Source organism: Vicugna pacos, chromosome 6 (assembly GCF_048564905.1).
Source record: "Vicugna pacos chromosome 6, VicPac4, whole genome shotgun sequence".
Lineage (NCBI taxonomy): Eukaryota > Metazoa > Chordata > Mammalia > Artiodactyla > Camelidae > Vicugna > Vicugna pacos.
The window spans coordinates 39,614,312-39,631,927 of NC_132992.1; the positions used below are offsets into that span (position 1 = coordinate 39,614,312).

A 17,616-nucleotide genomic window follows, 5' to 3' on the forward strand; every position below is an offset into this window, starting at 1 on the left:
TATTGTGGCAGTCTGGAACTGAACCCACAGTATCTCCAAGGTATGCCTGTATAACATTGCTTTAAATTTTAGATTCATATTTGAACATATGAGAATTAGAGAAATGATATTTTAGAGCATTTAGATCTGTAAGTAATTTTTTAATCTGAAGTCACTTCAATGTTTGGACCTCTGGTCTCAAAAGATAAACATAGTTTATAGTGCAACTTCATAGATACAGTTTTGTGTCACAGTTATATTTTAGGGCTTTGTATTTATATGTGCACAGTGAAATACCTTGAATCTCTCCAAGGCTAACTATATAATAGTTATGCATGATATTTTTCCTTTAAGCATTATAAAAAGGCTGGCTTTTAGTGCAGCTTAGTTTACCTAAAAATTATTTTCATAGTGTAAGCTGGACTTGAGTGATTTAAGTTGTTTTCTATTTCAATTCAGTAAGCATTGACTAAAAACCTGCTAAATGCTTAAATTAAGTCTGTATAAAAAGGTGTTGAAGAATATAAAAGAAATTGAAGATGTGCATCCCTTAGAAGCTTAAATATTTGAATGGTTGGGGCAGAGTTAGGAAAGTAGTATTAGAGCAGTTTAAGGAAGCATAATATAATAGTTAAGAGCACATAGTCTAAAGCCAGACTTTTAGAATTTGAATCAGCTTAATAGTTATATAACTTTGTAGCCTCTGTGTACTGCCTTCTAGGAAAATGGAGATAATCATACTTTTCAGGGCTGCTATGAAAAATAAGTTCATGTTTATTTTGAACAGTGCCTGGCACATGGTAAGTTGGTTATATAAAATATGAACACTATTTTATGATACTATTACTCAAATATAAATACCAAGGGAACACAGGATGAGCGATCACCATACAGTGTGTGGAGTTAGTTTCACAAAATTTTATGAAAAAGGTAAATCATCAGTTTTGAGTATTTTGATTTGTTTTTAGGAAGGAGAAAATATATTTTAGGTAGGGAAAGTCATTTGTACAGAGGCATAGAATTGTAAGCAGGTTTGAGATATGGTATGAAACTATCCCAATTTAGGGTATTGTGAAATATCATTGTATTTATAAGAGTTCTAGTTTAAATCTGAAAGCTGTTAGCTAAGGTGGGCATTAGCAGGAAGGTTCCACATAGGGAAGAGATTGGTATCAGGTAGTCTAGCTAGGAGACTGATGTACACAGTCAGTTTTAAAGTAACAGGTAAAGGTACAAACACCAAATGAGAGATCAGCCAAGCTAGAAGTTTATTATTTGAGAAGACTAGAAAAATAGACAAAACAAATATCTGGCGAGACAGATCAGATAAAAAGAGAAGGCAATGAATACCAAGAGTGAAAAAGGGAACAGAATTACAGATAGACCCAATTTAAAAGATAATAGAGAATACTATCAGCAGTTTTAAGTCAACAAATTTGAAAGTTTAAACAAAGTTAAAATTCCTAGAAAAATATAATTTACCTAGATGAGAAAGCTTAGAATAATCCTGTAACTATTAAATAAATTGTGAAGTAGTGGTTACATCTTGCCACAAATATACCAGGCATAGATAATTTTACAGGAGACTTTTTAAGGAACAGATCATGACAATGTTCTACAAATCCAGAGAATAGAAAGACTAGGAGAATACATTCTTTAATTCATTCTCTAAAGTCATCTATTCTTAATTTCAGAACCAGTCAAGGATGATATAAAAAAGGAAAATTATAGTCCCAATCTACTTATGAGTGTACGTGCGAAAGTCCTAAATAAAGTACTGGTCCACAGACCTTTAACTGCAATTTTGAAATTCATTAACTTCTGAAAACCAAAAGTTTTATTTTAGAACTTGGCTGCATGACCTGATTTACCCTGTTCTTGGTGGCAGACCCTGACTTGAACTGATGTGTGAGGCTGCTTATAATCATTGTTTGTCAGTTATTTAAAGTGAGTATCTATATAGTTCACTGCAAATATATTAATGTATTTGAGTACAGGGTACCGACCCACAGTTTTTTGGTGTCATTATATAATAGACATTTTTTGTACTGTACAATATGGGTAATGACTACAGGTTTCTGAATTCTAAAATACATCTTGTCCCAAAAGTTTTACGTAAGAGTTGTGGGTGTATAATAGCAATAGTATATAAAAAATACTTGGTAAAAATTTAACAAATTGATAAAAAAAAGTACTAAATTATGAACAGGTGAGAACTTAACTTAATAAAAAAAGATATCTACAAATATGCAAACAGGTGAAATATACACAGATATCTACAAATACGAAAGCAAGTGAAATCTGCAATAAACATCATCCTAATTAGGGAAATAGATTCCCTTATCAACCAGGAACAAGACAAAGTGTACACACCATCACCACTTCCATTCAATATTATACAGAGATCCTAGTGAAAGCAGTAAGATAAGAAAAAAAGGAGGAAACAAATTTATCATTGTTGGCTGATATGATTTCCTTTGTAAAAGCCAAAAAAGATTTAGATAGATTATAAGTATTAGTAAAATAGTTAGCAAAATAGCTCCATATAAGATCAATAATCAGAAATCAATTGTATCTCTATACATCAGTAATAAACAAAAAATAAGTAGAGAAAACACCATTTACAAAAGCATGACAGATTATCAAGTGCCTAAGTAATTATAACATCATGTGCAAACCTCTGTGTGGAAAAATATAAAATTTATTGTAAGACAGTAAAGAAGACCGAAGTAAATAGGGAGCTGTTGCCTTCCTATCCATGAATATGGCTTATCGTAAATAAGTTACTGCTCTTCAGACTGATTTAGATTCAGTATTGTCTCAAAGTATCAAAGGTTTTCAAAAAATCTCACACTGATTCTAATGCAAATATGGAAGAATAAAGAGTAAATCCAAGTATAGAACAGTCAGGACACTTCTGAAGAATGGCAGAAATGGAGTGGTGATGATACATATATGCTTATTCTATCAGATAATACAGAACTTTAATATTTAAGACAATGTGATGTTAGCACAGAGACAGGCATATTGACCAATAAAATAGAACGGAGAGCTCCAAAACACACAGACCTCTAACTTGGAGCTGTCCTTCCAAAGCCACATGAGGCTTTTGAACACTTGAAATATGACTAATCTGAATTGGGGTATGCTCATCTGTAGGATAAGTAAAGACTTCCTTGAGACTTGTCATTTTTTCAACTCTGGTGGGTGAATAGGACTTAACTAGGGGAATGATTGGGTGGATGGGATTCTGTTGAATGCTGAATAAACAGAATGTTCATGTGGTAAGAGGGAACATGGTATGTTCTTAAAGGATGTCACTATGGCTAGTCATTGATCCAAGGCAGTTGGCAAAGTTTTCTTAAAGAGCCAGATAAATATTTGGGGCTTTGAAAGTAATACAGCCTCTATTATAACTGCTCAAATCTGCTGTTGCACTGCAAAAGCAGCCATACAGTATACGTAAACAAATGAGTATGACTATTTTCAAAAACAGGCAGAAGGCTTAATTGGTCCTCTAGGCCATAGTTTACTGACACCTGTTCTACGAGAGAGAATAGTACAAGGAGAGACTTGAGAGTGGGGATGAGACTCAGACAGACCTTTTTAATACTGTTAGGAATTTTTGTTATTTAGCCTAAGAGTAAATTGAAATTAGAGAGCGAGTGGATTTGAAATTTTCAGTGTGGAGTCTGGGTTGAGTGATAGGAAAGACCAGTGGGCATATTACAGTAGTCTAAGCAAATTATGATGAAAGCTTTGAGTAGTTGCAGTAAGGAGGGAGAATGGTGGCAATGGATAGAATGGGATGGATTTGAGAGGTACTTAAAATCTGTAAGACTTGATGATGTATGCATGTGTGTGGGAAGGGTGAAGATGATAAATGAGATAGGAAAGATACCTGCTTGGTTTCTAACTTGTGTAGCTTCATCAGTGATGATGCTGTTCCTGATGGAGAGCATTGAAAGTTTACCAGGTTTGGAGTTGGAGAGTTCAAGTGGAGGTGTCAAATAGGCAGTTAGATACACAGACCCTCAGGGAAGAGGTCTGAGTTGGAGATACATATTTCAGAGACAATGAAGTAGAGATGGCAGTAGATGAAATGACCTAGGGAGTGAATACAGAGGAGTGCCTAACACAGCCTTGAAGAATTTCCAATGTTGAATGCCAAATAGCTGGGATGATCCTTAATGGTACGGAGATTAAGAAAGACCACTTACCCTTTCTTAGCTGATTCCCTCATCTATAAATTAGGAATGACAATATTGCCCTTGGGATTGTGGAAGAAATTAGAACTATGTGTTTCAAGTGCCTGACATAGCAGTGCTCAATAAATGCTGTTGTAGTGTGCTTTCAAGCCTGAAGTATCCCAGTATACGCCGGCTGTATTTCAGAATAGTCCGTTGTCTCATTAGCAGGATTCGTTTCCTGACTGATTTTTAAGTTAAATACTCCTGTGATTTCTGAGTCTGAGTTTTTCTCTTTACCTTCATTCTTTGATTCCAACATGGGAGCCATAGCCTAGGAATATTTTTTCAGATTCCTCGACACCTGGAAAATTATATCTTTGGGGCATTAGTGGCATCTAAGGAAAGCTCAGAGATCTGTTTCTCTTAAACTGGGCTTTAGTTGTCATTCCTGCCATTCAGAGAAGGCTTTATGCTTAATTTTCTTTTGTTCTGTACTCCAAAATGAGTTTAGTTTTAGTTGTGGGAACAAAACCTCTAAGACATTTCTTGATTTGCAACCATCAGTGAGAATTATTTTCTTAAATCATGACCCATTATACACATAAATATTTCTATGTAAATGAAATCTCGTAGAAGTGTATTTACCTACTTTATAGGTAATTTTGATTTTCTAGTCTATTACAGTGAAAAAAGAAATGCTGGTGGTAACCTGCTGAATTGATTTCATAATCTACAGGTGCTTGAAAAACAATGCTGAAGAAAATGAACTGAATGAGAAAATTTGAGTTGCATTCATAAATTGCCAGTTTTTAACATATTCATTCAATGAAGTGAGGTATACCTATGTTCAAGCTAGTTTGTTTTTTCTTCAGTATCCATTTCAGTGCTGTCAGCTTGATTCAGATAGTAAATAGTAAAATACTATTACATAGTGAATTTTATTGTGCATTAGAGTAAGCTGGTATTCTGATGATTTTTCACCTGCTTCTTTTAAAATTGTTTTTCTGTCTTGTTTCCAGGTCATGAATCTTTTCATTCTCTTAGTTAGATTAAGCAGCTACCAACTCCTATTTAATTCTCAAATATTCCTTCCAGTCCATTGTTATTTTCTCTGTGTTTTACTGCTCCCTTCTTAATAAAGCCCTGTCTCAGATAGTGTCCTAGAAGATTCTGCTGCTTTAGCCATTATACTAGGATTTGGAGCCTGTTGAGGGAACAGTACCAAAATAGGTATGTTTTCTTTAAAATACTGAAGAGATATCTATATGTATATATTGAGTCACAATATATGAACTTAGTATTAGTAAATAGTGAATTGATACCATGCTATTAACATGGTAAATCCTTTAGAACATAGTAAATCTTAGGTTTAGAATTATTTGACTTCTGACTTCTAGAATCTCAGTCTTTGTTAAGTAAAATATTTTTTGAAAGACTATTAACAATGGTGACCAGAATTTTCTTTTGCTCTATAAATTGTTCATTCCAGATATAAAAGTAATGAAATATATGAAAATATGTCTGTATTGAACTGCTGTTTGTCTATATCAGAATGTATAAGTTACAGGGTAAGTTCACTTTTTGTTTTTAGTGTTTATCACAACTTCCTGACAGTCATTTAATTGACTGTCAGTGTTCACATCTAAGAGAAAGTAGGTTCTTCAAAGAATTATAATTAAGGCTAAATAAAAATTGGGTGCTTAAAAGGCTTACTGTAGAAAGAGCAATACTTAAAGATCAGCTAGAGATAGGGTAGTTTTGCACTTTGTTTAAACAAGATCATTTAACAAAATGTTGAACTTCCTGACAGTTTCAGATTTTCAATTTTTTTTTAACCTATTTTTCAGAGGGTGGTTAGATTAGTTAGATTTTGGTGTAGTTGATATACAGTATAACCATTATATCCATTATTACCTTGCAGACACTTCCTTAGGGGAAAGAGTGAGGGTCATTTTTATAAAGAAAAGATGTTAAGAAGAATGAGAAAACTGCTTTCCCAGACTTCTCAGCCAGCATCTTTTCCAGTCTCATTGCCTTGAGTTGGTCCTGTATCCATTTCTAACCAGTAACCAGTAAACTCTGCCAGAGGAATAGAATTATACTATTGAATGCAGGCCTGAGCTTTTAGAGGTCTGGTTGAAGTCGGCATCCCCCAAATTAGGGTAATGTCTAAGGGATGAAAGCCATAGTATCTACTATAGGCAAGATTTATACCTTGCTTGTAGTTGATCTCCATGGCCTAGCACAGAATGTTGTACTGTGATCAGTTGAAGTCAGTATGAATATATGGCTTTTTGTGTATGTGTGTGTGGTAGTAATAAAAGAACCAGAGTGAGTGAGTGTGTGTGTGTGTGTGTGTGTGTGTGTGTGTGTGTGTGTGTGTATGTGTTTTAATAATTACATTTATTTCAACGCAGGGAAACTGTCGTTTTATTCAGCAAGCATCTTACTGGATGCCTGCTATACCTGAACATTCTATTCTCCAAAGCTAAGCTTATAGGGATGACTTGGTCATGGGCTCTATTTTCAGGAATTCAGTCTAGTAAATTTGATTTTGTTAAAAATTAAACATTTTATATTTTCATCAAGATTAGTAAGATGTCTGATTCATATCTCTCACTTCATTTGGAAAGCATTTACTGAGGCATCTTTAATAACTATTTCTTTTGCTTTCATACTGGCTGATTGGCTAAATATGGTCTACCTCTGAACAGTTCTACAGTGTTTCTAAAATTTGTCATAAAAAATTTGGTTTCTTTAGTAGCATTCTGGTGTTGGTGATGTCAGTTTATGGTATAAATGTGGATATATAATGTATTTCTATATTTTATTACGTGCTGTTTCTTTGAATTTGTTCTGTCCTATTGATTTGACCATAATTTATTACTTTTCAGATTCAGAATGCAATGTAACAAGATGGTCAGTTTCTAAAGTATATTTTGATTGATGTGTTCTAATAAGACTTAAATGATTGTATCAGCAGTATGCTTGTTTTTACTAACTTAAAAGCAAACGTAAATGTCTTCAGTGTGGCTTTCTACTCAAACTTTGTGTTTTTTCTTAACTTTCATAGCAGCGTATTGAATGTTTAGCAAAAAACTGGCATAGCATAAATTATTGAAATTCTTATTTCTGCAGCACATTCATTATAATTGTTAGAATATATTTAGGTAACGTCAGTGAAGCACTTAACGCCTACAACATAGAATATTGTGTTCTTACTATAATTTTGTATCAGTGGCCAGTTGTTACTATTCCAAAACTTAAAGGTGAGTTTACAGGCTTGAGAATTTCATGTGCTCCAAAATTTTATGTACTAAAAATCTCTCTAAACCCTAGAATAGTTATTTCTACAATAGGTATAGTTTTATGATTTTTTAGCTCTGTAGTGTTTTCTTGTCATCTAAGTTGATGTGTTGAAAAGTCCTCAGTAGGACTTAATGTATAACTGTGTAAAGAAAAATCTCAGTGGAAAGAGGACTGCTTTTTAAAAGTAGTAATATCTGATGTTTCCAGTTCTCAAAATATAAGGGTGTGACAGAAGTGATTTTGAGATAGTATCTAACTTTGTCCAGATAAAAGGTACACCTTGCATATGGGTTTTGGGGGGGGGGGTTGTTTTTGTTTTTGCTTTGTATAATAGTTTTGAGCTTTTTGGAAATTGTTCTTAGCCTTTGGTAATCTGGGGAAAGGTTTGAGTATTTTTCTTAGAAAAATGCACATTCACAAAATTTTAATGGAGTCTTAAGAGTTTCATATAAACTTCCTAAAGCTGTGGACTCTAGAACCTCTGTGATGTGAGGGAAGGGGAAGACACATTGAAATTTTTCTTCATTCTTTACTGATGCTCTGATTGGCAATCATAAGAGTAACAGAAAGTATGTAACAGATGACATGGGAAGCAAAGGGAGAAATAGTGGTTTTAAGAATGAAATGCTGGGTATAATGTAAAACTTATTTTCATTTGAATACACTTGAAAATATGTATTTAGGGAAGCTGGGAAGAAATCTACTCATCATTCACTAGATGTTTTTGCTAGGACCCTCTCCAAGTGACAGCACGTTTAATTTTTCATTAGTGAGGTTAGTGGCATTAGCAAAATGTCTGCCAGGTAGATAACATGTTGAAATGCTTTATAGGAAAATGTCATCATAGAAATCAATCGATACAAGAACCAATTTGTCTAATTAGTGTATACAAGAACACAGACCACATTTATTTACCCTCTGTTACTTTCTCTTCCCTCTTTTCACCTAGTGTTGGCTTAAAGGCATGAGTGAGTCTTCACAACATCCCTGATTTCCTAAGTATTTGGACTCTCAGCCAGCATGTACAGCTTTTACAGAATTTACAAAGGAAAAAAAGATTAGTTAAACCTTCATGGGGTACTGGCTCCCACTAAAGGCTTATTTCTTATATTGATGTGTTATGCTATGGAGTAGTACTTATTCTTCCCAAATAAAGTAATCGCTTTATAGTAGTTTTATCACCTTATAGTTTAATAAGTTTTGTTTTTCTTTCTTCATTGTAGGATTTTTTGAGGGCAGTTATGATTATCATTCATTCATCTTTGTGTACCTTACAGTAGTGATTCACAATCTTGAGTTATGTATTGACTTTTTTTTAAGTTAGAGTTAGAAGTCTCAGATTTCCCAGGGCTATATCTGTAGCTGTTGCCCAAACTTGGATTCTTAGTCCTTGTTTTTATTAGGCTAGCACAGTGGTTCTCAACCAGGGTCAATTTTGACCTGCAGGGAGCACCTGGCAATGCCTGGAGACATTTTTGGCTGTCACATTTTGGGTGAGGAGTTGCTACTGATATTTGTTGAGTAGAGGCCAGGGATGCTGCTAAACATCCTACAGTTCAAAATGTCAATAATACTGAAGCTGAGAAACCCTGTGTAGCGGAATGTGGTCTTTAAGGAAATTCCTATGAGATTCTAGAAGTGATTGATACAAGGCATGTTTGTATCTGCTCAATTAGGAAAGGCAGGTTTTTCCTCACAGGTCATAGATATTACTTCCCCATCCTCACCATGTTTGGATAAGACTGTATTTTCAGGAAGTAGCTGCTGTGGGTCAAAGCTGCATGCTGTTGCTATTTATCTTACTTGGCTGATCGTTATTCTGCTCTAAAATATGTTTCCATTTCATTGTCACAGTCTTAGTTGAGGTTATTATAACTTCTTACTTAGATTATTGTAATAACCTTTAAAAACATAATTTTAATTTGTGATAATTGTAGATTGACATACCATTGTAAGAAATAATGGAGAAAGATCCCATGCATCCTTTGCCCAGTTTCCCAAAATGTAACATCTTACAAACCTAGTACAATATCACAACCAAGGTATTAACATTAGTATGATCCACAGATCTTTAGATTCCCCTAGTTTTACTTGTACTCATTTGTGTGTGTGTGTGTATTCTGTGCTATTTTTCACTGGTGTAGCTTTGTATATCCTATCCTGCATAATACCTACAATGATTTTATGCAAATAGTAGGTGCTCAGTTCCTGAACACTGTTGAAAGTACATTATATCCAAACGAATTCACAGAGTTGACTATTTAATTCTTGCAGTTTTATGATAAGAATCATTATTTTGTATGAATCCTCATTTTATTAGATTTGTATACTTAAGCTTAGGTACACTTATATAGTGACTCCCATAGGTATGAAAAATTAGATACAGTGAAACAGTTTGCATAAACTGGTAAATAAATCTACAGTACTTTGTATGTTTATTAGTAGAAATCTTACATGATAAAGGCTTTCTCTGGTTCCTGTTTATAATTTTGTTTGCTTCCGTCAGTGTTTACTGAGCACCTACTGTATGCCAAGGTACAGGTACCCATAAGGAAAAGTGGACAGTTTTTAGAATATTTTGGAAATCATACCAACAGGGCTTCTTATGCATTCACTGTGGAGAGTAAGGAATCAAGGTTGACTCCTAGGTTTGTGGATTAACAGCTGGGTAGATTTAGATTCACTGAGACAGTGAAGAAGATGAACGGTGAAAGGTTTCAGACCAGAGGGAATGAAGACATCTGTTTTGTGCTTTTTATGTTATGTTTAAAGTATCTATGTTGACATCCCAGTGGAATTATAAAAGTTAGATGTATGAATCTAGTACTGAGAGGAAGAGTTATCAGGATATAAAAGGATTTAAAGCTGTAGGATTAGATAAATTCACATAAGGGCAGAGAAAGGCTAGAGAAGGAAGGGCTCAGAACCGAGTTTGGGTAGACCAGGAAGAGTTCTTGGCAGATGAAACTGAAAAAGGAATCCTTGGTTAGAAAAGAGGAAAAACTACTAAAGAGTAGTGACATGGGAACCAAAAGAATAAGTGTTTAAGGAGGAAGTAGTCAAGAAAGAATATCGCTGAGAGCTCAAGAATGAAGAGAAAAGGGGGCAAGAATTGGTGCCGTAACTATTGTTCATTGTGGGATCAAAGAGAGGTTTTCGCGTAGGTTTTTAAAGATGAGAAATATTAGATAGTATTTGTATGTTCATAAGAATGACCCAGGAGAGGGACAGATGAGTATTATAAAAGAAGAGGAGAGAGGATATTGGCTTATATGAACAGGGGGTTACTTCGCTTATTATAGGAAGGAAAAGATGAATCAGGGTAGAGATATCTGTAGGTAGCTCATAGGTGTAACTTGAGGGAGTTCCTCTGTGTCTTTTTCAATGAAATGTGAGTTGAGGACATTAGAAAGAGAGGGTAGGTAGTGCTTATACTGACATGGATTTCTTTACTTTCAGAACTCAGAACTTTTTAACATGCTGTGATATGTTAAGAATCTCTTGAGTATGGGACAGAGTATATAGGGACCAGAAAAAGCTCAAATTAGAAGCCATCGGTAAAATTTGATTTCCTATCTCTTTTTTGAAAAGAGAAAGATTAAAATACGTACTTTATAGATACAGTTTTTTAAATCTGTTTTTTTTTCTGGTTATACAAGTAATCTTTATCTTTTCAAAAAGTATTTCCTTTACAAAAGGAAATACATGACTTACAGTGAAATTTCTGTGTAACACCCTCCGCCCAACGCCCCCAGCTTTTTTCTCTTTCCTTCTCCACCCTCCCCCAAACCCAGAGGATTATTATCAATAGTTCGGTATTTTTTTAATTTTTGCTATTCTTACTAACAAATGATTTATTTGGACAGAAATAGGATTATAGTATTTATCTTCTTAAACTTTAACATATATCAGTATATGTAAATCTATTCAAATCAACCTTCTTAATTCATCTTTATTATTATTAATTTTGGTGTGCTTGATCTAACAGGGAGTAAGGAGATCATTTAAAATTTCTTACTCTGTTTCCATAGATGTTCGTATTTCTGCTATAATTTGTTGTTGCTACTTGGTGGATTGAATTCTGGATAATTATCAAATGAGTCTCTTTTGTATAGTTCAAAGTTTTTTGCCTTGATGACAGCTGCAATGTTAACATTGCTCTTGTTAAAAAAAAAAAAAAAGAGGTTACTTTTTCCATCATTTTATTTCCAACTTTTAGGAGTCTCTGTTTAAATAGCATGTGGTTAGTCACATTTAGTTTTGTACCAGGTGTCAGTCTTTTAAAGCTGATCTGATCTAATTCTATTTATATTTATTTTTATGTTTTAGTTTGCTTGTTTTCTTGTTTTCTATTTTTATTCTTTATCAGCAAAAAAAAAGAGAGTGAGAAACGGAACTATTAATTTATGTGCTATTTATTTTTATCTTTAAATTTATACTGAGCCCCTTTTTCAGTTTATTATCCTTGCTCCCTTATCATGATACCCTGGCGTGCATTAGCATGAATATTATCCTCCACCACCCACCTTTTTGGGTAGGTTGAAACTTTTGATTCTGATCTGTTAATTACTTTTACATTTTGTAGCTTGACCCACAGAATTGTAGATTATATTCTATCTAATAGCTGTACCACTGTAATTTAGAATTAGTTTTGTGTTTAACCATGTACAGTGTTCATTCTTATTTTTTCATAGCACAAATTTTTCAAATATAAGCTCTTTATTATTGATGTTTCATTTTGTGTTTAGGATTTCTAAGAAGGAATTTGAGAGTGTTATAATTTAAATATTAATTATTACATATTTGAGAACTAAAAAAAATCTATAGTTGTCTGCTACGCACATTTGAATTACATACTGGCTAAAGAATTCTTGACACATCCTTTTCCCATGACATTCCTATAGAAGAGACTTCTGGCTTTTCAGTTTTCATGGGAACTCTGAGGCTAGCCTGATTATTTTCCCTCCACTGATGGTCATTGGTTTCTTCTGCCTAGATGCTTTTGAGATTTTTTGAAGCTTACTGAGTTCAGCAGCATATGTCTGTAACTTTGTGGTTTACTCCTATTTGTTGTTTATCTTTCCTGGTGCATGGTGAAATGCATTCAGTCTACAAATTAAGAGGTTCATTCAATCTACAAATTAAGTTCATTATTTCAGAAGAGACCTCGACTATCTTTGTACTTACCTCTTTTTCACAAGCAGTATTCCAGATCACTGGAGTATGTCAATGAACAAGAAAGATAATAATCTCTGCCTTTGTGTGGAGCTTAAATTGTAGCAGGGAGTATACTAAAATAATGATGATGATAATACGTAAGAAAATTATATAGTGTTGTGGGTAGGAAAAGCAGTGTATGAGGGATTGGAGGTACTAGGCAAGAGTTAGAGGAAGACAGGCCATGGGATTACAGTTTTTAATAGTCATTGTAGGCCTCATTGAGAGGGTAAAGGGAACAGCCAATGCAAAAATCACGTTAGGACTGTGCATCACACGTTGAAAAAGCATGTTAAAAAAGCAGGTAAGCTGTGTAGCTAGAGGAAAGACAGTAAAATGTTGAAGAAAGTAGAGAAAAATAAGGTCAGAATATAAAGAGGCATCAAGGTTGTGTATGGCCTTGCAGGCCATTTTTTTGAGAGCCACAATCGTTCTGGCTGCCTTACTGAGAATGGTCTGTAGGGATAGTGGTACAAGCAGGGAGGATTGATTAAGCAGTCAACATAATAATCTTAGCTATGTGAAATGGTGAGCACTGTATGGACCAGGGAATTAGCAGTGAAATGTTAAAAAAAAGTAGTTGATTTTTGTATTGCATACATGTGGGAGTTGGGTGCAAGAGAAAAAGAAGGATCAAAGATGATGGCCAAGATTTTTAGCCTGAGATGAGATATAGAAGGCCAAAGATAGAGCACACTTTAAGGAAATTATTAGGAGTTCAGTTTTGCTCACGTTAAGAAAGAATATGTTAGACATTCAAGTGAAGATGTCAGGTAGAATGTTTCGAATGTGTCTAGAGTTCAGGAGAAAGAGCTAAGCTGGAGGTATTTACTTGCATTATCAGCATATGGCTGACATTACCAAGAGGGTGAGTGTAGATACTGAGAAAAAAAGGACAATCAAGGATTGAGGCCTGGGGTTACTCACAGTATAGGTTGGTAAGGAGGGACCAGCAAAGGAGACTAATAACGGGAGAGCAATTGAGAAGATAGAGGTGGTCTCCTAAAAGTCTACCGAAGAGAGTGACTGCTGAAAGGTCAAGTAAGATGAGAGCTGAGAACTGTTGTAAAATAATCATTCATGACCTTAATAAGAACAGATTTAGTGTATTGATGATAGTGATAGACTAATTTGAGTACATATTAGTGGGAATGGAAAGAGAGGAATTGACAACAGCTGATATAGATGACTTATGCAGAGTTTGTCTGTGAAAGGGAGTAGCATTATGGAGTAGCAGAGAGAAGACAGACTTCTCTTTAAAAGGATGGGGAACAAAACTATATTTTGATGTGTGTCATAGAATGGTATAGTAAAAAGGAGAACTCTGATCAGTTTTTCTACTTTATTCTGATCTTTCCAATCATATTGAGTCTTACTAAAGAGGTTTTCATTTATTTAGTGGGTTTTTCTTTACTTTCTTTACATTTTGCCTCTTGTTTTCTCGTTTCTTCTTTAATCTTATATTTCAAGAATCGCATCTTAAATTTAAGAGAAGTCAAGTCCAAAATTTCTTGTTTTCGAGATTTGTTCTTTGAAAGCATACACAACTATTTTTTGCTACTTAAGTTTTCCTGTTTGTTGGTTATAAATGAAGCAATTGAGGGTTTTTTTTAATGTTATTGATTATGGTATTTATTTGAGAATGTTGCTTAGGTGCACTCCTTTATTATGTTGCTGATATTACTGAAGTGAAAGAGTAGTGTCTTTAAAGAGCTTTTTATATACCTTTTCTTGGTCCCATATACTTACGCTAATTAGAGTTTTTCGTATCTGCTGGACACTTAATTGATAATATTGATTACATTTTTGTGAAATGAAATGTTTATTTTACCAGAAACGCTTTTGCAGACATGAGATTTGCCTAAGTGGCCAGGAGAAAGACCATGACTATTTGCATTTAAACAGAAATTCAGATTTGTATGAATATAGTACTGAATCTAAAGTTGGATTATCATAAATCAGATCATGTTTTCCCACTGGCACAATTATTTAATTGGAGGCTCTCACTTTTGACTAATGGTTCATCAAAAGCTATAGGTCTAAATGGCCAAATTAACCATACTCCTCATCTCTTTCTTGCAAATTTCAGAGAACCCTGGTGGCATTTTATAGCAGCTGTTATCATCTAGCCTTAGATAGTTTAATTTATAAAATAAATTTTAAATTATATAAATTATTTTGAATTGGTTTAAACTTGTAACTATAGATTAGCAACTCTTAACTAAGGGGTGTATATTAGAATTATGTAGAGTTTTTAAAAATTCACATTTTAAAAGAACTCCCTGAAGTGATTCTTATGCTTAAGAACTATCACTTACAGAAAAAAAAGTTATGTACATTTTATTCATCATGAAAGCTAATATAGGGATGTGTAATTCAAACTGTTTTTCTGCATAGAATTTTCTTTTGTAGCAGTGTAAATTAGTAGGAAAATTGATAAAGCGCTTAAGCTTTTTATGCCTTTTCCCCCCAATATATATGAACTATAACTTGACTGTCAGGGTGATTCTGTGTTAGTAAATTATCCCTTTAGAGTTTGCCAGAAATTAAATGCTATAAGCCACTTAGCCTTTCATTACCTCAGATATCTGGTCCTGAATCTTGATGTAACTGCAGAATTAAATAACTTGCCCTTATAACTTTATGGATGTTAGATACTCCCTGAGCATAAGCCAGAAAATCTACCTTATTTTGCTTGCCTGACTCCACTCCCTTCAATTTTAGTTTTCAAGGCTTCCTACATAAAGTTTACACTTCACTTTTTCTTCTTGCCTGTGACCCCCAGGGTAAGGATGGAATGATTTCAGAGTCATCTGATAATTTGGATTGGTTCCTAAAGGGCAACATTAAGGAGAATTTTTTGAAGAGTTGATTGGAACAGTTAGAACTAGCTTACTTTTCTTACAATTTTGTATTCTTTGGGTGGCATTGAAGACTAAAATCTTTTATTCTTGTTGCTCCTGCCATAGGCTAGGCATTGCTGTTGTCATTAACCTACCTAAATGTAATCTCTTTCACCACTGTATTATCTTTTTAACAAAAAACATCCATCTTTGCTTCAGTTTTCACTTTTCTAATTGAATGGTACAGCTAATAGTTTGCAGGCTGAAAAGCGCCTTAATGCTCCTGAAAAAGAAGACACAGCCCTACCATCAGCTTTGCAATTACAGTTTCTTCATTTCTACTTCTTTGTACATTCTTCTGTTTTGGTGGTAGTGGTAGTGGAAGGATGGTTTAAGGAGTAAGAAAGGATCCACACTACTTGACTTGGTGGACTAGGTCTCGTGCCAGATCGAATACTCCAATGATTTGTTGGCAGTAGTCCTGACACCTAGTTATATTGTGTAGCATATATACATACCAGTATATACAGAGTTTTAGTAATCTGTATCATTGAAGAATGATACAGTATATGAAGATTTAGAAGTTGAATTTCATGAACTCTTGAAGTTTGCTAGGTAGAGCAGCCTGAAATTGAAATAAAGAAAAGACTTAATTGATTATACAAGGTATCAATTTCATAACTTGGGAACTTGGAAGAACACATTGAAAGATCAGTCCATCTAAAGGAGAGACTCTGAAAGGAAAGAGAAATTAAAATAAGGACTATAGCTTTAGGCACTGCAAGCTCTGCCTGTACTCTGGCCCCTGCACACACACACTTTTCTGATTAGAAATGATATTTTTATCTAATTAGTAAGTTAGTAACCATATGACAAAGTATAAATAGGTGTGTGATTTATATCAGAGAAAACGAAAGTTTGTAGATAAAATTAGACTGAAAAAGGAGCAAGGGCTGTCAATAAAAGTGCTCTAACCTCTTTGAGTTTCTGAAAACTTACTCATCTTCCTATATTTGAGAGATTCTCAACTGAGGGTACACAATAGAATCTTCTGGGGAGATGCTTACTAAACCCTACTTCAGGCAGACTGACTTAAAATCGCCTTAAGAGTTGAATTCCAGGCAGTATTTCCTTAGGTTTTTTTGGAATGTTCTCTCCCTAGTTAAGAATATGTTTTCTTCCAATGCAAATTTAAAATTAAACTCTGAAAATTCTTATTTAATATTTTTTTTTTACTAAATGTTTTGTCCATTACTTACAAAAATTATCTTAATGTTTAAGAAATAGTAAATAGGAAGAAAATGGGAAAATAAGAAGGGTCAAATTAGGAGATCAAAAGTTCATAGAGTTATATAGCCTCATTCTATAATCCGTAATTAAAGCTATGTTATGTTCTTTCAAATACAGCTATGCACAAAAACCTCACTTGGAACTGTCCTGAAGACCAAATAAGGAACAAATCAATTAACAGACCACACTTAAACTGCATTAGGAGCATTGCTTGTCCCTAGTTTTTCCTTTTCATTGGCATAGAAAAAATATCTTTTCTAATTTCCCTACCTGTCTAGTTTTCTGTTATTTTCCAAAGGGAATATTTTCTTCTGGTTAGTTATTTTTTTCCTCTTTTCACTTTTGTCTCTTTCCATTGCTTGAGTTGCTGCTTCTAGCAGAATTTATTTAATGAATCCAAATCTCATATTGATGGACATTCAGGTTGGATGTGGCTTTTAATTATTTCTTTTGATACAAAATGTGTATTTACATTGCTTAATACTACTGTTATTCTGAGAGAAATTAATTTTAATAGTTTAAACTTGAATATGTTTTCTTATAGCAGAAAAAGAAAACCAAGAACTTCAATCCACCAACACGTAGAAATTGGGAAAGTAATTACTTTGGGATGCCCCTCCAGGATCTGGTTACAGCTGAGAAGCCCATACCATTATTTGTTGAAAAATGTGTGGAATTTATTGAAGATACAGGTAGGATAGATGTATCATTGCAGTAGATTTGATTTAAAATTTCACTTTTGCTGCACTAGCAGTTTGTCAAATGTTCCTGATTCAAGCTAAAATTTG

General features: G+C 34.0%; 1 protein-coding gene across 5 annotated transcripts in view; it reads left to right on the forward strand.

The window, feature by feature from the left end:
- ARHGAP5 (Rho GTPase activating protein 5) overlaps positions 1 to 17,616 on the forward strand; it is a 67,585-nt gene that overhangs the window by 17,347 nt on the left and 32,622 nt on the right. For 2 of the 5 annotated variants that reach the window (XM_072962903.1, XM_031678919.2), the window contains exon 3: positions 17,373 to 17,520. In XM_072962903.1, the coding sequence (XP_072819004.1) occupies positions 17,373 to 17,520 (148 nt within the window). Of the gene's footprint in view, positions 1 to 1,867; positions 1,927 to 5,188; positions 5,400 to 17,372; positions 17,521 to 17,616 lie in introns of those variants that run through there. The other 3 variants (XM_072962904.1, XM_072962905.1, XM_031678920.2) reach the window with 3 other exon arrangements.